We start from the raw sequence: 23,289 nt of genomic DNA, 5'->3' as shown, positions 1-23,289 counted from the left end.
ACAGTTTTCAATATGTAATTTTTCAAAAGTCTGTCTGCTGGCTAAGGAATGGCAGCCACAGGTCAGACAATTGATGTGTGAAGATGATGCATCCGTGAATTCTTAGATGCCTTCAGCCCACAAAAGGTCCACCTTTCCTTGACTACTTTCAATAAATACCAACAGATGTTGCTCACTGAGGGCTCCCAAGTCAGATACTGATGACAAAAGATCAACAACAGACTCCAAATCCAGTTGCCAAATTTCCCTGTTTGAAGTGGCTAAAATACAGGTATCAGAGTCAGATCCTCAGAGTCATGAGGTAAAAAATAATAATAATAGTATCATGGCAATGACATTTCAATGCCAAAGTCTGCAGCTCATTGAATTAACTCATAATAGTGGGCTCACTAAGATAAGCATGATAGATCACAGAATCAAGAATAGCAGACAAAAGATTGTATACAAGATTGGTTGACAACTTATCTAAATCACGAACAAGCTACAAACTAGTAACTTGACATTCAAAGACATTCCTTCACAACGACCACAAATCACCATTACAAGGAGGCACATCATATTCACCGATGGTCGCTGCTGTATGAACGAAAAACAAATTACTAGGTCTGCTGTACAGATCTACTACACAATTCCAACACTAGTTTACAACGCATTTAGAAGCCCTTCAGTGACTCTAATCCTTCAGTGACTTATTCGACATAGAAAGTAGTACATTTACCTTATAGCACGGACAATCAAGCATACAAAATCCGAGCACTGGAGGGTGTCAAGTCACAGAATTCTGGTGGCACATCAACTTCTTGCCATTGAATGGAAAATTTCTGCTTCTTCATTTGCCCATCAGAATTGCAGTAACCCTTGTTCTCTACTTGCCCAATAGCAACATGAAGACCTCGACCTACAACAACGATCTTCGAACCAACAGAAGTGACAGAGAAAGGTTTGTGGATTCGTTCAGGCATGGACGAACCCTCAACGGTGTCCCATGAATCGGACTCCACATCGTGCACCTTCAACCTCATCCTCTCGTACTCGGATATCACAAACAGATGACCATAGATGACGACACCTGAACCTGTCCAGCCTTCTCGCATCCCAACAGCCATGGGCTCCCAATTGTTGGCTTCTGGGTCATAGACCTGACCTCTCGGGGAGGACAAGAATGGCCACACACAACCTTCGGTCACATAAAGCCGCCCGTTGAGTACAGCAGAATCATACGCGGCCATGTTAATGCCCATGCTTGCCACGGGCTGCCAAGTCCCCTTAACAGGATCTAGAACCTCTGCCGAGTCAAGCTCAAACTGGTCTGTACTATATCCTCCGGCGACATAGACTCGGCCATCGATCACTCCACCGGCAAAGAAAGATCTTGCTGCAAGCATTCTACTCATGACTGTCCAACGATTTTTGTATATCTCATACTTCAGTACCAGGTGGAGAGGGCAGTCCATGTCAGAGACCAACCCACCACAGACAAGGAGCGTGCCATCTGGAGGAATTGCAATACAGCCGAATCCACGAGGGCACACACGCTCCCTGCAGGGCATGGCCGGAATGGTGTGCCAAGACAGGTGGGTGAGGTCCAGGACCTGCCATTGGATCCTCCCAGTGCACCTGTGGAAGGCCAAGGTGAAGAGCCAAGGGTCATGGAAACCAAGAGCCTTCCTCTGGCTAAAGAAGCACTCCTTGTTGGCAAGCAGCTGGTGCCACCGCCGGCAGACAAGTCGGCAGGATACATGGCTGCTAACGGGCAGCCTGAGGAGGCAGTTAAGTGCAATGTCATCGGGAAGGCCAGGGATGAGGGCGGTTGACTCCATGGCTGCTGCTGGTTCCACCGATGCTGGAGGAGAATGGTAGGGTGGAGGTGATGGGGTCATGGCCAATCTGAACTTGGGTGACAGTTTCATCTGGGAATCCCCAAGCTTGTGCACAGGGGTTTGATGGGATGAGACCCGAACTCGGCGCATCTTCTCCTATACTATTAGGGTTTCGATTAACAACCACAAGCGGTTCTTCCACCGTTCTCTTGGGGACAAGAAAGGCCAACGATTCTGAGTGCAGAACCAGCCCTTACTCCTCACAATTGCAAAACCCTAATTTCTAGCTTCTCCAAACCTGTTTCAGAAAGTCCAATTAATCTTTTCCTTTCTGTCTCTTCATGAGCCAGTAACCAATTTAAGGTGAACAAACCAGTAGGCAAAAGAAAAGAAAAAAATTTCACCACCCTAAATTCTTATGCATGCACAATATTTCTTTCTGCAAGATAACATCCATAAAATACCCCACACCTAAAACTAAATCACAGGGAGGAGATGACCATAGAACAAGAACCATCCTACAAAAGAAACAGTCTCCATCCAAAAGCTCATCCACCAAGAAAGGTACAAATTTTGAAGCCAAAACTCAAATGAAAAAAAGCCCATACACATGATTAAGGATCAATTCTTACCTGGAAGATCACAAAGCTTGGGACTTGTGGAAGACTAGCAGGACATCCTTTGCTCCCTTTGTCTGAAAGGAGGGTTTGTCAGCCACTGGAGTCACCAAACCCCGAGGAAAGAAGAGGAGGAAAAAGGGAGGGTGGGGAGGAGGGGTTCGGGGAATCTATTTCTTCTGTTTGATCCGATTAGGATGTGGTCCATCGTCAACCAGCTTGGGACAGTGGGGGGCATGAGATACCATCGGAAAGAATTCATACAGATGGCCTCACTTCAGCGCCACCACCCCATCCCAGCCTTGCTTTTGACCTTCTGAGTTTTTGTGCAGCGGAGTGGGTGGGTAGGGTGGGTAGGGATGCAATTAATTTGACTTGGTTCCATCCAGTTCGGTTGGCGTCGATCTAATTTGAGATAAATATCCATTTTTATTTAGATTATTTGATCTAATGATTTGTTTTTCGGATTATAATGAAAGTACTAAAATTCTTGATAGGAAGATGGTGAGATAAAAAATCTTGTCAACTTTTAAAGAAAAAAAAAGAAATTCTTAGACTATAATCTTTGACAACTGTTTTATTTTTTATTTTTCAAAATTTAATAATTTGTGAGAAACAATAAAGAAAAAAGTGATTTTTATGCTTGACAATTCCATTAATATGAGATCTGAAACTTAGAAAAGCTGCCAATTTAATAAACAATAATGGTGAACTTTTCCTACCAAAGAGTTGGCCAAAGACAAAGTGCATTAAAATTCAAAGGACAAAACACCCATTATTTATGAGATGTGCAGGGGACTCATGATACATTAATCACCATGATAAGTTGCAGTGTCACATTGTGCCTTTGTTTGGAGAAAAAGAGACTCCTTGGGGTCAGGCAACACATGGGATGAAGGCCAGTGGAATCTGCAAAGGACAATATGACCATTAGACCCCTCACATGCTCACTGCTCATATTCCAAAATAATAATAATAATAATAAGAGAGAGAGTAGGAGGAGGGAGAATGTTTTTGCCCACAGAAGGACATCTCTGTGCTTTATATTAACTTCATCTCAAGAATCCTAGTCAGCAGGAGGAACAGATGGGAGGCTGCTTAAAGTAAGACTGCCTACACCAAACAAGACCAACAGGTAGAATGTCCATATCAGACTCCATATAAATCAAATGAACTCAGAGACATCACTTTAATGAAGGACCCATGCAAGTTAAAAGCTGAAAGATTTAAGCTGTTTCATTAAGTAACCATGCAAGGAACTCTCACCAAATAATGAATTGAATCTACCCAAGAATTCAATGACATGAAACTAACACCAACAAGTGGAGGGGTAGAGGTTTAAAATCTATTGAGACAACCGAAAATGGCATAGCCATCATAATTTTTTCTTCAGTCAATCATGCTAACTAAATTCAAAGTTTTTAGTAACAATACAAGCAAGGAGGATAAAGTTTCCAAGAGTTGCACCACCAGCCTTTACCTCAAGATGTAGAAGTTCTATGCAACATCAGGAGGTTCAGAACTATAACCAACAGCTGCCATGCTCGATGTATGAAAAGCTAATGACTTATTTTTTCTGCTCCAGACTGATGTTGTTCAAGAGAAACTATATCAATATGTTTCAAAAGTACAAATGGCACAAATGAAACACTACAAATTTGTTCATTTACAAGAACATCTGGAACTGGTCATGGCAGCTTAAGCAGATTCACGAATAGAAATAGAACCAGTAGGTCTCAATGACTTGAAAACTAGAGAAATAAAGAGACCATACGGCATAAGGATCTAAATGTAAAAGGCTAGGTAACTGGCATCTTCGCATCATGAGTGTGCTTTACAATAACAACTAACAACTGACTTCATTATCCATACCGTTTAGAGTTATAAGCACTGTACGTCTTACAAGCTTTTGTCCCTTTGGGGGTGACAGAAAAGACACCTAGATCATTATCAGCAGGGCATTCTCGAGCCCAGTGACCGGACTTACCACACTTGAAACATGTATTAGAGGCTGTGGAACCAAGATGCTTTCCTCCCATGTCCACAGAGCTACTCAATAATTGGTTCTGACAATCCCTGGACCAATGCCCTTCTTGCCCACATTTAAAACAAGATGAAGACAGCTTGCTGCCTGCGTTTTCATGTGCGCCATGATTCTTAGAAGCAAATGCATGTTCAATGGTGGAAGCACCCTGGTCATTGCACCATTTGAAAAAGCCACAACTTCTACTCCCCTAAAATATAAGGCAAAGGGTGCAGACAGAAAACGTCAAATGAAAACACATCATGCAATGAGAAAATGAAGATTTAAACAGTATTCAATGAGACAATGATCATTAAAGGTCAAATCCCTAATGGAGCACTAAGCACTTTGGAATAACACATTTTGTTAGAATAACACAGTTATCTTATTTGCATGGACCTATTCGAAAAAAGTAATCAGAAAGTAGGAAGGTGGAGCCTCCAAAGTATACATACTTTTAATAGCACATTTTTCAGCACCTATGTTTTACTTGTTTGACCTAACAATAGACAAGTAACGAAATTAAAGGAAGTTTTCCTCCAAGTTGTGTTTTATCACATTCTGTCATCATTACAAGACAAAATTTCAACCTTATTTTCATAATAACAAAACATTAATTTCCTTTCAAAACTATGTTCAAGGCATTAGTACACAATTTCATGCAAACATCAAACTCATTGACTTGATCAACTAAAAGGTTCAAGAAGATCCTTAAAATTTTAATTTAGAACATATATCGTAGAAAAGCAACAATAGTACTCTTGTTTTAAGAGATCTTTGACTACATAGAATTGCATGTTAAAGCTTTTTCAGTTTGAAATTGGCACAAATTTCAAATAAGGGCTAATAAAGTAGATGAAATATGTCGAACACTTATTGATTAAACAGGAAAATTAGTGTTAATTTCAAGAACTATGACCAAAACATACACAGATAAAAGTTTCCAAACAGCTTATCGGAAACAACACTATAATACTGCAAACATTGTGGCTAATTGGTATATAAGGTTCACATACATTGGATGAGTATAGAGAAGAAACATAAGTATTGGTTCTTGTCGCATCAATAAGTTGGTGGGTTGAGAATGTTCAAATCAATTATAGTTATCTTCTACTAGTTCTTAATAAGTGAAGAACAAAAAAACAAATGAACATAGTTAGTGACCCTCACCTTACCTTAAATGTCACGACCTGAGCCTGATAGACTAGTTAGCCTATCAACTTCATTTGGCTCAAACCACTGGCAAAAATACTTAAACTGAGGTCGATAGTAATACGCTCATTAGACCCTTATAAGCCACTCTTAGCCTTGTCCACTTTTGATGTGAGACTAATGGAAGTATTATAATTTTTCTTACTCAAGGGCTTAGCATCCTCATTAAAGCTCAACATTACACAGATCAAACCCTAGCATGGTGTATATGAGGTGTAACCCGGTGGTGGCTTCACGCTGTAACGAGGCTTTTGACTCCGTCTACAGGTAACCCTTTCCCACTTGAGCCACCTCACCATGCCCAATTACTTGGTCAATTCTAATACCAAATGTCATGACTCGGCCCATGATATTTACATTCTTTTGTGTCAACATGATTAAAGGTACTGTTATTTTTAAAAAATCTTCTACAAATATTTTATAATATCCAACCAAACCCAAAAAGCTTTTGATCTCTAAAACATTAAAAGATCGCTTTCAATTCATCACAACTTCAATCTACTAGGGGTCAACAAATATATCGACACTAAAAATTACATAACCAATAAACATAACTTCATTGAACCAAAAATTGCACTTGCTCAATTTATAGTTTCTCTTTATCTTAGGACTTCCAAAACAATCCAAAAATGTCATGACTCGAGCCTGATGAGCTAATTAGCCTATCAACTTCGTTTGACCTAAACCACTGATCAAAATGCTTAAGCTGAAGTTGATAATAGTACACTTGTCGGATCCTTTATAAATCAATCTTTATCTTAACCACTTTAGATATGGGACTAATCGGTGTGTTATATTAAAACTAAAGGACAATTTGTAAGAGCAATAAGATTAAGAGATAGTTCTACTGTTCTAAATAAACAACTGCTTGACAATAATAAAGATTGGTCCACCTGAAGAAAAGAAACATAATATGGTTCAAAATTTGAAAAAGCGATGTTAGAAAAAGTTAAAGAGAGAAGAAACATAAGTATAGAAAAGAAACATAAGTGGATAATTGGTATATAAGGTTCACATACATTGGATGAGCATAGAGAAGAAACATAAGCATTGGTTCGTGTTGCATCAATAAGTTGGTGGGGTGAAAATGTTCAAATCAATTTTAGTTATCTTATGCTAGTTCTTAATAGGTGAAGAACAAAAAACAAATGACTATATTTAGTGACCCTCACCTTACCTTAAAACTAAATGACAATTTGTAAGAGCAGTAAGATTCAGAGATAGTTCTATTGTTCTAAACAAACAACTGCTTGACAATAACAAAGATTAGTCCACCTGAGGAAACAGAAACATAATATGGTTCAGTGTTTGAAAAAGTGATGTTAGAAAAAGTTAAAGAGAGAAGAAACATAAGTATAGAAAAGAAACATCAGTGGATAATTGGTATATAAGGTTCACATACATTGGATGAGCATAGAGAAGAAACATAAGCATTGGTTCTTGTTGCATCAATAAGTTGGTGGGGTGAAAATGTTCAAATCAATTTTAGTTATCTTCTTCTTGTTCTTAATAAGTGAAGAACAAAAAACAAATGACCATATTTAGCGACCCTCACCTTACCTTAAAAATAAATGAAATTTGTAAGAGCAGTAAGATTCAGAGATAGTTCTATTGTTCTAAATAAACAACTGCTTGACAATAACAAAGATTAGTCCACCTGAAGAAAAAGAAACATAATATGGTTCAGACTTTGAAAAAGCAATGTTAGAAAAAGTTAAAGAGAGATATTCTCTTTGGATTTGCAGCAAAGGATGAAAAAATATGTTTAAAATAGAGCTTGCAGATAAGTTTGTTTAGAATACCTCATCTAGCGGACAGCGGTAATACTGCCGACCTCCATTCTTTCCAGTTCTTGAAACCAACACCAAGCAAGATCCAGCACCACATGGACATTGAAGATCTGGAACTGACACGCTAGATTGACGATTCATGGGATTTTGAGAAGGATGGCTCGATATCGGGTTATCACACCATTCAAAGAAGTTGCATCCCCCATTATCCTGGACAAAAGAGTTATCAGCAAAATCCCAAAATTCAAAAGGAATGTCAGGTCTGTAGCGTTGTTAAGCTACCAAGTAGTTTGTTAAATGACAGAAGGCCAATCAAGAGAAAGAAGATAGCTCCATAGTCTCATTTCCAATCAACCAAAAGCAGCTAGCTAGAAAGAGTGGGGGAAAGCACAATAAAAGACCACAGCCTCTTCACAAGTACAAATTGGGAAGAATACAAGACATGAAGAACTCACTGATCCGATGCACTTTAAACCTTTCTCTTATATGGCACCACATAAAAGATAGTTCCTTGTTTCCACTGCGCCTAAGTATCGTAAGCCAAAGTATCGGTAAACCATCGAGACTCAGCATTACTGTTAAAAAAAGAAAAGAGATGTTTCTGGAGTAGCAAAACACTTTCCTTCTCCGGTTGAATCTTCACCTATCAGGCAAAGAATCTAAACGACATTCTTGGAAGAAATTAACATTCTATGTTCCTAAAATATTTGGATTAATTATGTTAAAATGAGACGTCATTTTCAACTCCTCACCAGAGAACTTCTCTGCGGATAAACAACAAACAGGTAAAAGACATGTATTTTCACCAGTGGTTAGAACAGATGGCTGACAAATGAAGTTGGCGCGAGAGGACCAAACGCTCACCACTTTAAGAGGGCAGGTATAGAACTTCCGCCCCGGATTCTTGGCAGTATTGGAAATGCGAACAAGACAACTTCCCGACCCACAAGGGCAAGCCTTCTCTGGGACCTCCCCCTCCTCTCCGCCAGAGGAAGCGCCAACGGAAGCCAACCCTCCTCCCCACTCCCTTCCGCGCGGGGCGTCGCAGTCCCTCGCCCAGTGCCCCTCCACACCGCACTTGAAGCAGGCGCCGCCACCAGTCGAAGACGACATGGGCGAGGGACTGTTACCGGTTCGGATACCACTGTTGCTGTTGTCCTTCTTTCGGCCGAGATTCGACTGCTGGTGCTGCCAGAGGGAGCTGTGACTGCCTCTGAGCGCAGCCATATAGGAACCCTCCTCGACGGCGGGGTTGCTGGCGGCTGGGATAGCAGAAGCAGAAGCAGAGGAGGAGGAGGAGACCTTCTGGCGCTTAGCGCTTCCTCGGGTCACCGCGGCCTCTGCCGCTTCCACCAGCGAGAGGAAGACAGCTTCGTCCTCTACCACCTCGATCATCTGGGCGACGCTTCGAACTCGACGCCCGAACTCCCGTACAAATATATCGAATTTTTCGCGGGCATTCGGATTTCGCGCGATCATTTTCGCCTTCTAAAAATTGTCCTCCTCAGCACCCTGAAACGCTTCGCGGGTAACGTCGCCCTGATAAGTGGCCACGCGTGTAGTAGACACCGGAAAGACGACATCACCCGTTGCAACATTGCAGGGACAAAATGGTCCACCTAAAAATATTCTAAAAGAACATTAAATTTTGTCATTTACCATTATAGCACCTACAACCTTTTTTTTTTCTAAATTACTATTTTACAGCCCTTTTTTATCATCTATAATTTTATTTAATTTTATTTAATATTTTTAAATTATTTATCATAAATATCCTTCATTTCGAATAACATCGAAGGGTTAACAAACGAGCAACGTAATATGATAAAAAAATTATTTACGGTCAGAATGACATAAGGGGGTGTAGGAAAGAAAAAAAAAATGCTACAAATTATCGATGAGCATTTTGTCACTTCGAAAAAGGCACTAGCAAGTACCCTAATGATTAAATTCTTATCCCTTAGATTCACCAACATAAAAGGTGTGCGTGAGCATACAATGTAAATGCGAGATATTGTGGTTCAACTTAAGAAACTCGAGGTTAATATGTCAAAATCTTTCCTGGTGCACTATATTATGAACACCCTTCCACGTCAATACGGGTCTTTTAATATTTCATACAACACATATAAAGATAAATGATCAATCAATGAATTAATGATCATGTGTGTTCAAGAAGAAGAGAGGCTAGTGATGAAACTAGGTGAGATTGCATTGGTAGTAATAATATCAGAGAAATTAACAGTTTGAGGCTTAATAGTTTATATTGCATATTTTACTAATGTGAAATATGTCAAAAGAGTAAAATTACTCATACTAAGATTGTAAATAAAATTATTTTATTATTTTTTAAAGGGTTGTGAATATTTTTTGTTTTTGTTCTTTTACCTAAATTATTACACTAGTGATTTGGTAAGTCCTTCACTTATTAATATTCGTCTTATTCGAATTTGACCCTCTAAATTAATTTATCGATTCCGAAACAAAACCTTTTGTGGGTATGCTATGGATGCAATTTCACGAGACCCACTCGAATCCAACTATTTTTCGACACTGAACTCGACTTGGACTAAGATTTGACTCCGTAAAACTTGGTTCGTTTCCTTGTCAAAACACCGTGTTGAAATTGTACTGCCAAAACGTGGGCGGTCACTCGAACGCTAATCATCGACGAAGACCACAAATTTTGGGAGCCAGTGAATGCGCGACAGCCACATCTCACACAGGAATCCACATTGCAAAGCTGCACATCTTTGGGACGTTGATGCGTCATTAACAGCATGATTCAGTCAACGCGCCATAGCTTTTTGTCTGCAGAACTATGTCTGCAATTATTGTTCCCCCGGTAATGAATTAGGTCAAGATCTCATTTGACTTCTCTTATGATTCGAGATCCTGTTGTTAGGAAGCATTTCTGTAATAACAAATCGGATTCTGTGATATCTATGTTGCTTAAACCTTTGATCCACAGACAGGAGAAGATGACAAGAGAAGGGAAGGCATGCAGAACTGCACAGAAGCAGCGGTGTGGTTGCCATCGCCGAGAGCGAGGCGACGGAAGGGCAAGACTTGAACACAGAGAGAAAAGCCTGTGACTTGGCCACCTGCCTCACCACAATTCTCCCGATGTGCACCGTTCACATTAGACCCCATTTCCCCACTCATACCCACGCTCTATAAATTGCTTCCATCCTTCTCCCAAATGGCAGCACTTCCACTTCAGTTAAATTCCTAATCCTTCAGTTTCAGCTACCAAGTCCGAGCTATGCTTTCTGCTGTCTGCAATGTTGCCAGTTCTTCTTCTTCCGTTGCAGTGTTGGGCCCGAGTAGGTCGAGATGCATTAAGATAACGAGAAAGCAATCCTTTACCGCTAGCTCAGTCCGTTGCTCCGCTTCCTTCGAGTCCCTCCTCTGCTTCGCCACCACCTCCACCTTCTATCCGCCACTAGCGCATCTGACAGAGGACTACCCGTCGAGGCTGGAACGATCGAAACACCATGGCGATGACCGGATCATGAAACCCAGCAGGTGGAACATCTTCCAGCGGCTGGCTGCCGCAGCCTTGGACGGCGTCGAAGACGTCTTCATATCGAACGTACTCGAGCGCCGCCGGCCGCTTCCGAGGACCGCCGACCCTGCTGTTCAGATTGCTGGCAATTTCGGCCCGGTGGATGAGCGGCCTCCCTGCCGCAACCTTCCCGTCGATGGCCGGATCCCTGCCTCCCTCGACGGCGTGTACGTCCGAAATGGCGCCAACCCTCTATTCGAGCCTGTCGCCGGCCACCACTTCTTCGACGGTGATGGCATGATCCACGCCGTCCAAATCCGTGATGGCGCCGCCACGTATGCCTGCCGCTACACTGAGACGGAGCGCCTCCGGCAGGAGCGCGCCATCGGTAAGCCGGTGTTCCCCAAGGCCATTGGCGAGCTCCACGGCCACTCGGGCGTTGCCCGTCTCCTCCTCTTCATGGCTCGAGGCCTCTTCGGGCTCGTCGACCCCACGCATGGCACCGGGGTGGCCAACGCTGGCCTCGTCTACTTCAACGATCGCCTCCTCGCCATGTCGGAGGATGACGTCCCCTACCACGTTAGAATCACTCCCTCCGGTGACCTCGAGACGGTCGAGCGCTATGACTTCAACGGCCAGCTCTGCTCCTCCATGATCGCCCACCCGAAGCTCGATCCATCCACCGGCGAGTTGTTCGCTCTCTGCTACGACGTCGTCCGGAAGCCTTACCTCAAGTACTTCTACTTCTCTCCGGACGGCAAGAAGTCCCCCGACGTCGAGATCCCCCTCGAGCAGCCGACCATGATGCATGACTTCGCCATCACCGAGAACCACGTCGTGGTTCCGGACCAGCAGGTGGTGTTCAAGCTCCAGGAGATGATTCATGGCGGCTCTCCGGTCATCTACGACCGCGAGAAGATGGCACGTTTCGGAATTCTGCCCAAGCGCGCCCGCGACGCATCGGAGATGAGGTGGATCGACGTCCCCGATTGCTTCTGCTTCCACTTATGGAACGCGTGGGAGGAGCCGACGACCCACGAGGTGGTGGTCATCGGCTCTTGCATGACGCCGCCGGACTCTGTGTTCAACGACTGCGAAGAAAGCCTTCGAAGCGTACTCACGGAGATCCGGCTCAACCTCGCAACCGGAAAATCCACACGGCGCCCCATACTGTCATCGCAACTTAACCTCGAAGCCGGTATGGTGAACAGGAACAAGCTGGGGAGGAAGACCCGCTACGCCTACCTGGCCATCGCCGAGCCATGGCCCAAGGTGTCGGGGTTCGCCAAGGTCGACCTCTCCACGGGAGAAGCAAGCAAGTTCCTCTTCGGCGAGAGCAGGTACGGCGGCGAGCCGTGCTTCGTGCCAAGAAACGCGGGAGCGCTGTCGAGGGAGGACGATGGTTACGTCCTCACCTTCATGCACGACGAGCGAACGTCGGAGTCGGAGCTACTGATCGTGAATGCCGGCGACATGAGGCTCGAGGCAGCGGTGAGGTTGCCGTCCCGGGTTCCCTACGGCTTCCACGGCACCTTCGTGGCCTCCAAGGACTTGCAATCGCAGGCTTAGGAGCGCAATTGATTCGTTGCTTCAGCTGACACATTCTTCTTCTTGCTTGATTGAAAACCCCCGCATTTTAATTTCAATATTCCAATTTATTAATTGTTGGGATAAGTTAATGCAAGACTTCACGATGTTTTATGTATAAAATTTCTTGAATATTGAGTATATATTTTCTTATTAGTAACTACATGTAATCAGTTGCCAAGAAATACAAATCGATTGCAAGATATCAAATCCTTTGTGCTCCAACTTGATCGATCGGCTTAACTTTTGATGATGATGGAGTTTTTAGAATGAATCCTACTTTATGTGATGATAAATAGTGATTACTTCGGAACATCTCACTTTGATTATATTGATTTCTGTACTCGATAATAGGTTAGATTGAGTTATATAATTCACCTTCCTCGTTTATGAGGATAGTAATTATGACAAGACTCGGCTGACGTCAGCCGACGCCTCACGCCTCGATTGGCGCGACGGCACTCGATCAAACGGATCAGAACACCGCCTGAGGTGCATTAACGCCTACTCAGGCTTGGTTCTTTACACCACGCCAACGCCCATGTCAGACGCTACCAACCTGCCCCCTACAGGCCGGCACATCAAACAACAATAAGCTTCCCTATAAAGGCCCTGGCTTCCGAAAAGGAAGCCCTAGCGGATGAGAAAAGACTCTTCTTTTTCCGAAATCCTCTCCACTATCTTCTGACTCGATCGTCGGAGGGGTCGGGTCGAGCTTCTCGACCCGACCTTTGTGCAGGAGTGAAGCCGAAGGTCTCCGCTGGACGCGCGGGCGAGGAGTTCCTGCCTGGAGGAAAAGACGACCCCATCCCGATCGGACACCGCGTGCAACCACCTCGGCGGACTCGAAACCCGTCGCGGGAAGATCTCCCGTCATCCGGACCCGGACCGAGCCGCGTCGGCCCCGAGGCCACGGCTCCATGTTGTTTACCCTAACACTCGTGGAAATATATTATTATTATTTTTTGGATACATCAACTTTATATATATTAGGTTGCTTTTCGTATCAATTTATGCTGTTAAATCGTCACTTAAGTCGTTTGTTAAATCGTCACTTAAGTCGTTTGAAGAATCATTTCCATACCAAGACGAGCATTGCTCAGTTCCCGATTCAACCCACGACAGTCGACAGGCCGACACAGCGCACACGAAGATAGCACATGACCACCGAGTCACCCCTGAAACTTGTTAAAAGTGATGTGGCAATCCACGTGTTCGCATCACGGCATCATCATCATTAGCATTTGACGTGAGATTTTTCTGTCATTATATATATATATACATATATATATAATTTTGCGACCTGAACAATAAACAGATTCTTTTTAGCAGTTGGTTGACGTGACGTTATCTTTCAGAAAATATATTTTCTCGCTTCATTGTGGATGTAATAAACTGAAAAGAGAATAAAATAATAATAATAATAAATGCGAATTCATTCCTAAGGTAGGCAAGAGATGCTTCTAGTGTTATCCACTGCCTGGCTTTCGGTTCTTCACCGATCTCGACCGTCCATCCTCGCCATGGCCTCCGTATCCTCGGCGCCTTCCGCCGCCATCGCCGGAGGCAGCGGGGTTGAGTCCCCGGAGGGGAAGCGGGTGGTGGTCTGCGGGGGCGGCGTCATCGGCGCGTACACCGCCTACTTCCTCGCGACGAAGGGCACCGCCCGCGTCACAGTGGTGGAGAAGTCCGCCGTCGCCTGCGCCGCCTCCGGAAAGGCCGGTGGATTCCTCGCCCTCGACTGGTGCGATGGCAGCCCCCTCGGTGGCCTCGCCCGCGCTAGCTTCCACCTCCACCGCTCCCTCGCCGCGGCCCTCGACGGTCCCACCAACTACGGCTATCGACCACTCGACACCCTCTCCCTCTCCCTCCTACCCGACGCATCCTCCGCGGCGGCCGCTCCAGCCTCGCCTTCCCTTCCTCCATGGGTCGATGGCCCCGCGGCCCGGCCGCCGCGGACGATCGGGACCACTGATACCACTGCCCAAGTCCATCCACAGCTCTTCACCCGGACACTCCTCTCCGCCGCCGCCGCGGAGCACGGGGTGGAGGTGGTGATCGGCGAGTTGGACCGGGTAGAGGTGGAGGACGGCCGGGCAGTTGGTGTGGCTCTCAAGGGCGGCGGCGGCCCTTTCATTCAGGCGGACGCTGTGGTTTTAGCCCTCGGCCCGTGGTCGAATCGATCGCCCATCGTCTCCTCCCTCTTCAACGTCTCTAGCCTCAAGGCTCATAGCATCGTCCTCCGGCCGAAATCCCCCGCCGCCATTACCCCTCACGCCCTCTTCCTCACCTACCAACCAGCGCCTGGGGCCAAGACCTTGGACCCCGAAGTCTATCCAAGACCCACAGGTAACAAACAAAGAAATGCATGCTGTTGGTTTCTTCTGGTAGTTCTCGATAAATCAAAGCTCTCGCTTGATGGTGCAGGAGAAGTGTACATCTGCGGTATGTCCAAGGAAGACGAGGTGCCCGACGATCCCGAAGAGATCGTGGGAGAGAGGGAATCGATCGCGATGCTGCATAAGATAGCGGGCACTGTGTCGTGTCATCTGAAAGAGGGGGAGGTGGACGTGGTGGCAGAGCAAGCTTGCTGCTTGCCTTGCACGGATGACGGGTTGCCTGTAATTGGGGAGATTCCCGAGGTCAAGGGATGCTACATTGCGACTGGGCACAGCTGCTGGGGGATTCTGAATGGCCCTGCCACCGGAGCCTCGCTTGCCGAACTCATCTTAGAAGGTCACTCCACCACTGCTGATCTCAAACCTTTCAGTCCCTCCAGGTTTCTCCGCAGGCGCACCAGGCAAGGAGTCTAATTCCCTAACTAGAAATCAGTGCGAATTTGCTCAATTTGCCACTGTTTAGTGAAAAATAATAAGTAGCGGCGGTTGCAAATCTTTGTCATTATAGTGATAAGGATTTGAAATCCAATGGCAACAATAGTGACTGCCCTTTTACATTCGTGTTAGCTTGCATGTACTCCAAACTCAAGTTAATAAAGTGAACTTGTGGACTTTTATATGCTGCTTTTCCTGCCTTTATCAATGTGTGATTTTGTTTACTATCGAGATAATCTGCGACAAGAGCCGTAACAAGTAGTGACTGAGTGAATCAACAGTGAGTCAAATTGAAAAGTATTAAGTAGAAAACTATCCTGCTACTGCAAATTTGAGCAATACTAAGTCTTCCTTGGATCCTGTTATCGAGTTTCTTTTTTGTTTTCAAAACCTTGAATCCAGCATATTGCTTATAAACTCCCAAAGATTTAGTGTTTGAGTATTATCTGCTATAAATGACCTCATATTTCATTGCTTAGAAAACCTTGTCGTCAACTGTTCAAACTCAAGCACAGTGTTTCCTTATTTATTGTTTACTCATGATATGCTCTTTTTGTTCACTGCTTCAAAACCTCCATTTGCCGGTCTCAGCGCTAATCTCATAATACTTGCCAGTGTCGAAATGCTGGTATAATGTCAACCAACTTAGCGATGAACATTCCATCCTTTTGCTGGTGATGCTTTGAATCAATTAATCTTCAGTGGTTATTATTCTTCAAATGTACTGCTAAAATTTGCATCAAACACACTATTTTCAGAATGAAATTAGCTACTAGCCTCTAGACTTGGTTCAGATGCAGCGCCCCTGTTTTTTTTAATACTGGTCAATTGCCTCTTTTGAAGGCCATTGAAACTCCCAGTTTTCTTAAACTGGGGCATCTATGGCAGAAAGTGAATGGGACTTTGTGGATGCGATAGATTTGGTCTACGTCATGTACCATAACTAGGAGGAACACTTCCAAGTGTAACGAGTAAAATTCCGAGGATTTTGTAGTTACAGTCATTCAAACCCATTATCTCAACTTGAAAAACATAAAATTGTGAACCTAATTTAACTTTTTGATCGTTGTCCAACTAGGATACTTGGTACTAGTGCATGCAATCCTGCATGATTGATTCCACTGCCACTTCAATTATGAGAGTTAGCATTTCAATACGATCATACATTTATGCTAGAAAGTTTGAAGTAGGAAGCATTTAGTGTGGCTCAGGTTTTTAACTTCCAATTGAATTTAATGTGTGAAAGACTGAGACTTTCACTTAAGATGGTAATATGTAGTCAAGCTACTAAGCTCTAGAGAAAAATCAGAAAATTATAAGCTAATGAACTTGCTAGAGTAGTGTTGAAAGTAAGTTTCTGATTATATAGCAGAACATCATGGGAGATATTTAGTCATGAAGTCCAACAGGTTTTTACTCTCTTAAATGACATGTCAGCAACATTGTGGAATGAACCACAGCAACAGAGCTGTCGATGGCAAGAGGAACATCCTAATTAGATTCCCCAACATTATGAAGATGGAAGGTTATGCTTTGCACTACCGGTCGTTGAGGTTGCAGAAACTTACTGGGTGGACTCACATATATGGATCATTAGAAGATGAGGGCTTCAAAGCTTCTCAATGCGTAGCATCAATAACACTACCAGGAAATTAGCTTCAATAATCCTGTCTGGACTTGTTCTGGATATCTCTGTGGAAAAATATTACTTGATTTAATGATCTGAAAGAGTGATAAATAAGTAGATATTCAGTCAGCATCACATGATGATGGCCTGTAGCTTTTGGGTCAGCCCTAGACATGTCAACTGTAGAAGGCCTAGCAGTGAATTCAGCATTTGCAAGACTGAATTGAATAGCTAGCTTATTTTAAAATTTGAGGCAATTTTATAAATCAATTTAATTAAATAACTAGCTTATCAGTGATTCATGTGAAAGCCTTTTATTGTGTTTGCTGAGAATTATAAATTAGACACTGCAGTTATGATTGATCATCACCTATCAAAAGTATGATCTTGTAAAGGCAAAACTGGCTTCAAAACATGGAGATTGTACTTCTATGAAAAAATTGCTAATTTGACTCTGCCATCTGGTTTTGAGATGCTTACAGAAGTTACATTACAGTTTGTGGCAATAAAATAGAGGAAATATGTGCATGGATTTCCTATATATCTCTTCTTGGTACAGATAGACCAGGGTTTATGGCATATACTTGATCATCTACTACACAGTAAAAGATGCATCTGCTTTTCATTGTTCTTGTCCATATGTTAGTGATGGGAGTCTCAACCAAGGAAAGACATGAGGGTATAAATGTCATGAGCTACTTCTAGTTTTTACTAATGCATCCATCTCTGAATAGACTGCTAAAGTATCAGATACACCATTTTTATGTTCTCAGGGTATGTCTTCAGCTAGTTTGCTGCTAGCGGCAACCAGCTGGATTATGAACATAGCTCAAATACACTGATCATATATGCAAGTTGTCGAATGGCTGTAAACAGGAGAAGAGCACTTCAACAGCAGTCGGGCATAAGACCTTGTTAACAAGCTTGTCATGCTGCAGGTCACGGTAGACTGAGCCTTTAATCATGTGGCCCAAAACGTTGAAGCCTATATACATGTCATCACAAGGCCTCTCAAACTTCTGGAATGGAATTAATTGGGATACCACAGTCTTCCTCATTCAAAGGTTTGGCATCTTCTACTCGTCTATCATACATCTTATTCATGCCCAACTGGTGTATTTTTAATTGGCCATAACATGATCAATTTTGTGCATGTATCAAGCAGCAACAACTAGTCTGATGTCTAGATTCATTGTCTACACAGTGATGAATTGGAAACTGGACAGAGAACAAAAAGGAAAATTTAATGAGTCAGAGAACCTGCAATGCTTCCATTAAGCTTCTGAGAATCACAATTATAAAGGTTTAGGGTTGACTTGTCGCGAGCAAGATAGCTCATAAAATTGGCACACATGAGAAATTTGCTGGGTTCCTTTTTTTTTTTTTTTTTTTGCTGCATTTGAAGTTGCTTGATCTCAAAGGGTCCTTTGAATTTGAAAGAGTTGTTGTTGTTCACAGGATCAGCATGTGCTCGTCCTCTAATCAAGAGATTGAAGTCAATGGCTCAAGTAGCAGCTCGGGGTCCCAGAATCATGTTCTGCTATTAACCAATGCTTTCCTGTTTCTTAAGCCTGACCACATGCACATAACGTGGAAGTCGGCAGCTTGAGCCTGGTACTAACTATGTCTTCTTCATGTGAATGGATTCTAGCTAGATTTTCTCTCTTTGCTGATGCAGGGCATGTTCAATGTCCCCACCATGCACATGTTTCTTCCTTGGACACAACAATCTCTTTCCAAGAACAGAGGATAAGGCTTAACTCTGTCTCTCTCTCTCTCTCTCTCTATATATATATATATATATATATATATATATATATATATATGTACATGTGTTTGTATATATATATATATATATATATATATAAATCTCCATAATCCATACACATGTGAGTAGATTCTAGCTAGATTTTCTCTCTTTGGTGATACAGGGCATGTTCAATGTTCCACCATGCACAAACCTCCTCAAACACATGACAATTTCCCCACTAAGAGGAGAGGAAAACGCTTGACTCTCTCTCTCTCTCTCTCTGTCTCAGCCTCTTTCTCTCTCTCCATGCCAATCATGATCTACATAAATTTGAAGGGAACTCACATAGGACAGGCTCAAAATCCTGCGAACTCATGTGAAGACTCTTATGATGATCTCAAGAAAAATGTAGCTTTGTTAATACATGATAGTCCATTTCTAAGCTTCTATCTCCCTATATTATACATTTCTGATCTCTCTTTCTCTCTCTCTCTATCCAACTATATTTTTTGCTCTCTCCATCTACATAATTTTGAGGGAAGGCATGCACTACTCAAATATCACATTCATTGAAACTAACCAACCATTGATTGACATCAAAGTGAAGGAATAGCATATTAGCAATTATTAAGCTCTTCTGGCATTTGAGAGTTTATTTAGTCTATGAATCAATCTATTAATGACAATCAAATGATACAAGTGCTACTATTCGCTTTCATCATTATGCATTCATTGTATGTGAGTTGTTTTAACGTGAAATTGCTTCATTTTAATTGATGAAACAATCATTTGGGTAGTACAAATCATCATTGTTGAAACAATCATTTGAGCAGTTGACTACCACTTGATCCATTTTGATAATTAATGTATTGGGTTACTCTTCTTTCAGGTTGGTGAAACTATAATTTCCTCAATATATCTTTAGATAATACTTGAGCACAAGGTTCATGGACAAGGAGACAAAGCTTTGAGTGATGCCAACTACAATGACCCACACTTGAAGACTTGGTTGGTCAAAGCATATGGTGGTCAACTTTCTTAAAATCTCCAACTGGGGTTTGAGATCAAAATTACTTTAGACCATGTGGCCTCTCTAATCAGCTCAAGTAGGGAGTAGAATCATAGTTGAGATGGAAGTGAAGTTTGAAAATAATTATTTTTTGAGGAAAAAATATTTATGCATTCCCTTGAGACATTGAATTGTACTGTATATCCTTCTAAAACTAAAAATGTAATCATCTTATTTTTTTGTTTCCTAACTGAAATAACATTATTTGCTTCCTAATATGGATTCTGCTATAAGGAATTTTATTTCAGCAATTAATCTGTATTTCCTGCCTTGAATAGTCAAATAAAGAATAACTTCATTATTTTTTCATTAAAAATTAAAAATTAAAAATAAATTAAATTTTCATACCTTATTAGAAATCCTTCCATATCATCTTTATAAACCGTCTGAATTGTTCCCTTTCCATCTATCTCGGTTTGAAGGATATTTGATTAAGAGAAAATTACCAAGGTTAGTGCCAAAGGTTCTCCATCCTTCTTTTGATTCATGCTTTGAGATATTTTAATTGATATCTTAGTTGTTGATATTATATGAAATTATGTCATGCATGATATTTTCAATACGTATCAACACGGGGTCTCTCATTCTGATATTTTCAACACATATCTAAATATTTCGTTCAATGCATGCATGCATGCATGATAGAGTACTAATATGACGATTCCATTCGAAGATTAGAGAATTGTTAAATATGTAAATATTTTCACATCATCAGTGGAAAAATATAAAATGATATATATTCTTATAGGGGAATATAAAGTATCTTATGTTGTATATACATATCACATGATAGTTGTAAGAGTTTAAGCTACTATATGGCACGAGATCGATGCATGATGAACTTATACATTGCATAAAAATTATGTTCTCAAGATAAATACAAATATAAGATATTGATCTTTTTTTCGAGAGAGAAAAAGACATCAGCTATTTAACATGAAACAATGGACTAATTAAGTGTTACTCTATCCAACTTGATAAAATACAATAATATAATCTTTTTGAAAGTGTCAGCTAACTAGCTGATAAAATTTTAATATGGATTATTCGGATCTTAAGATTGAATCTCATCTTTGTTATTTAGTCTTTTCACAAACAAGAAAAGAAAGAAAGAAAACACTTTGCACTTGTAGTTAGGATCAGTGGATCACAGCAGGTGACCTGTGCTATATATACTACTACTTCTCCCTTGAAAGAGCTTTCCTTGTCACCATAGCATTTCTCTTTCTAGAGAGATAAATGACCTCAGATCTCATCTCAATAACTTTCTTTCTCCTGGTCCTGGCCACAACACTATTCTGAGACAGAGGTAGTACAAGGAACATATGCTGTGATCTCTTGCATGATGGACACACCTCCAATTGACACTTTTCAGGATCTTTCTCTCACTTACCAAGTGGTATGAATTCCTCCTATGTCAATGTCATCACCAACTCATCATTGGACATCTTCATAAACCATCAATCCTTGTCATTCCATCTAAAAACTATAGTTAATAAATAAAATAAAATATTTAATTCATATTCTCTGTTGGAAATAATAATAATAATAATAATATGTTTTTAACATAATTTTATAACTAGGAAAATATTCACAATATATAATCTTAATTAGAAAAAAATATTCATAATATATATATAGTAAGAGAGTTGAATTCTATATTTCTACCCAGTCAAAGAATTAAAAAATAAATACATACATAGATAATATTTTAATATAATTTTTAGGATAAAAGAGAGAGGAAGGATAGAAAGAAATAAAAGATGGAAAGAATGAGATGAAATATATTATAATTGATTCAAATCTTTTATTTTGATTAATATTTAACACATGACTCGTTCATCCACTCATCAAACCCGTCCTTTTGAGCTCGTGATGAGACCCTATTTCCTCTTTCCACTCATCGGACTTCCTCTCTTCATTCATTCATCCGAACACTTGTCTTCTTCCATCATCTATCTTATCCTTTAGGATCAAACTATTTCTACCTTCTTAACTCAACTGTGCAAAAACGATTGATGTTGATGTTATGATATCTAACCTCTTTTAAATAACAAATATTCTCAAATTTTTTTATCAATTAAATTAATTAACACTTTAATGAGATTTTAAATCATCAATCTTTAAAAAGAATATCTAATATATCATCGTCATCAGACTAATTAATGTTTTAGCATACGAAACCAACTTAATTTTATAATAAGTCAAACTATGAATAATTATGAAAAAAATTATAAGTCAAACTTTAAAATATTTTTAATTCAATCTTCACCTCATAAGATATTTCTATTTACGTTTGTGTAGATTAACCGCCTTTCTTATTTTATCTAACTCTATCTAATTTAATAATCTTACATCATATTAATATATTAATATGATGAGTTTGATTAAACTAATCATGACTTATCAGAGACGGAGTTTTGTCTCTCAATACTTTATAACTTAATCTTATCCAACCTTAATCAACAAAGTTTATTCAAATATTATAATCATAATCTAATTCAAAGTTGTGTTGACAACCAAACTTTTATGGGGAGCCATCTACTACTTGATCAGTATTTTTAATTATTATTGATGATAACGATATGATGAAGAAGATGATGGTGATATTATGAGACTCGTAATTAAGGAAGGCATTCTTAAACAAAGGATAAAGAATAATTTTTTAATATATCATAATATTTATATAATATACATTCCTTGAAATATTAGGATTCTTTGCATGTGTCACTATTGTTAACATTCATAAAAATAATTATTTCTAAGTATGATAAATATCATTTTGTAGAAATATATACATTATTAATGAGAACCTTTTAATAAAATAATTTACATATATATCCTTGCAAAATATTTTTTTACACATATATATTATGGAATTTCATCAAACAATCAACTCAAAAAAAACCATGGAGACTAATTTAGGTTGATAGGAATATGTACAGTAAACTTAAATTCTAAAGGAATATATGTGAAAAATCTCTTGTGTATTTTAGCATATATTGGTTTATTAAACATTTATATGTATAGATTTCAACAGTTAATTTGTGTGTATGCCCTCAGTGTATAATATATTTGTCCATGTATTCTTTAATCCATTTCCCCTTCTCAACTATTACTTTTTCTATTGTCATTTCATATATTCTTTTAATCAAACATATTTAGGATTGAGAGTGTTAGATTGAGTAATGAGGGACTTCTAAATTACTTGTTAAATCTTTTATATCAAATCTGATATTTCATTGATACATCAGATCTATATATCAAATGTTAATAGTTTGAAATATCATCTGATTATTATTTTCAGAGTATCAATTAACTTAGATAACTGTTAAAAAGTACATAATTTCCTTCTCATGTTGATGATATCCATCGGAATAGGAAGTTGGGAATCTCAATCATTAAATTGGATCATAATTATTTTGTCTTAAAGTACTTTAGTCAAAAGAAAA

The 23,289-nt window shown here is 40.6% G+C and overlaps 4 protein-coding genes across 8 annotated transcripts; 2 read left to right on the top strand and 2 right to left on the bottom strand.

Moving 5' to 3' along the window:
• Positions 1-423: 423 nt before the first annotated feature.
• Positions 424-2,784, bottom strand: LOC135641870 (F-box/kelch-repeat protein At1g30090-like). The gene is made up of 2 exons (XM_065157653.1): positions 2,453-2,784; positions 424-2,118 (listed from the first exon to the last, which is right to left on the bottom strand). The coding sequence occupies exon 2, from the start codon at positions 1,968-1,970 to the stop codon at positions 735-737; it is 1,236 nt and encodes a 411-aa protein (XP_065013725.1). The 5' UTR covers positions 1,971-2,118; positions 2,453-2,784; the 3' UTR covers positions 424-734.
• A 1,439-nt stretch (positions 2,785-4,223) lies between these two features.
• Positions 4,224-8,941, bottom strand: LOC135640884 (cold shock protein 1-like). Its single transcript, XM_065155698.1, has 3 exons — positions 8,327-8,941; positions 7,475-7,672; positions 4,224-4,671 (listed from the first exon to the last, which is right to left on the bottom strand). Exons 1-3 carry the CDS (start codon positions 8,939-8,941, stop codon positions 4,300-4,302), a joined length of 1,185 nt encoding a protein of 394 aa, XP_065011770.1. The 3' UTR covers positions 4,224-4,299.
• Positions 8,942-10,466: 1,525 nt separating this feature from the next.
• On the top strand, positions 10,467-12,655 carry LOC135639636 (9-cis-epoxycarotenoid dioxygenase, chloroplastic-like). The gene has a single exon (XM_065153481.1). The coding sequence runs from the start codon at positions 10,728-10,730 to the stop codon at positions 12,537-12,539; it is 1,812 nt and encodes a 603-aa protein (XP_065009553.1). The 5' UTR covers positions 10,467-10,727; the 3' UTR covers positions 12,540-12,655.
• Positions 12,656-13,995: 1,340 nt separating this feature from the next.
• Positions 13,996-20,049, top strand: LOC103989553 (putative oxidoreductase TDA3). 5 transcript variants are annotated; one of them, XM_065157403.1, is made up of 6 exons: positions 13,996-14,906; positions 14,985-15,357; positions 17,957-18,082; positions 18,223-18,321; positions 18,477-18,632; positions 19,658-20,049. In XM_065157403.1, the coding sequence occupies exons 1-3, from the start codon at positions 14,015-14,017 to the stop codon at positions 17,964-17,966; spliced, it is 1,275 nt and encodes a 424-aa protein (XP_065013475.1). In that variant the 5' UTR covers positions 13,996-14,014; the 3' UTR covers positions 17,967-18,082; positions 18,223-18,321; positions 18,477-18,632; positions 19,658-20,049. The 5 variants fall into 5 exon arrangements, with proteins under 5 accessions (XP_065013475.1, XP_065013474.1, XP_065013473.1 ...); XM_065157402.1 differs by having other exon boundaries at positions 18,184-18,321; XM_065157401.1 differs by lacking the exon at positions 18,223-18,321.
• Positions 20,050-23,289: the final 3,240 nt, after the last annotated feature.

Source organism: Musa acuminata, chromosome BXJ3-6, assembly GCF_036884655.1.
Source record: "Musa acuminata AAA Group cultivar baxijiao chromosome BXJ3-6, Cavendish_Baxijiao_AAA, whole genome shotgun sequence".
Classification (NCBI taxonomy): Eukaryota; Viridiplantae; Streptophyta; class Magnoliopsida; order Zingiberales; family Musaceae; genus Musa; species Musa acuminata.
The sequence above is the reverse complement of the archived record's forward strand: the minus strand, read 5'-3'. Positions and strand labels throughout refer to the sequence as shown.

What these genes read in the sequence shown, in the direction of transcription:
- LOC103989553 (XM_065157400.1), top strand. Translation starts at nt 14,015, where the DNA reads ATGCTTCTAGTGTTATCCACTGCCTGGCTTTCGGTTCTTCACCGATCT. An exon ending in AGTCTATCCAAGACCCACAG is followed by an intron (nt 14,907 to 14,984) that starts GTAACAAACAAA and finishes TTGATGGTGCAG; the next exon opens with GAGAAGTGTACATCTGCGGT. An exon ending in TTTCTCCGCAGGCGCACCAG is followed by an intron (nt 15,358 to 17,873) that starts GCAAGGAGTCTA and finishes CATATATGCAAG; the next exon opens with TTGTCGAATGGCTGTAAACA.
- LOC135641870 (XM_065157653.1), bottom strand. Translation starts at nt 1,970, where the DNA reads ATGCGCCGAGTTCGGGTCTCATCCCATCAAACCCCTGTGCACAAGCTT.
- LOC135639636 (XM_065153481.1), top strand. Translation starts at nt 10,728, where the DNA reads ATGCTTTCTGCTGTCTGCAATGTTGCCAGTTCTTCTTCTTCCGTTGCA.
- LOC135640884 (XM_065155698.1), bottom strand. Translation starts at nt 8,941, where the DNA reads ATGATCGCGCGAAATCCGAATGCCCGCGAAAAATTCGATATATTTGTA. An exon ending in ATACCTGCCCTCTTAAAGTG is followed by an intron (nt 7,673 to 8,326) that starts GTGAGCGTTTGG and finishes TCTTTTGTCCAG; the next exon opens with GATAATGGGGGATGCAACTT. An exon ending in ACCGCTGTCCGCTAGATGAG is followed by an intron (nt 4,672 to 7,474) that starts GTATTCTAAACA and finishes CTTATATTTTAG; the next exon opens with GGGAGTAGAAGTTGTGGCTT.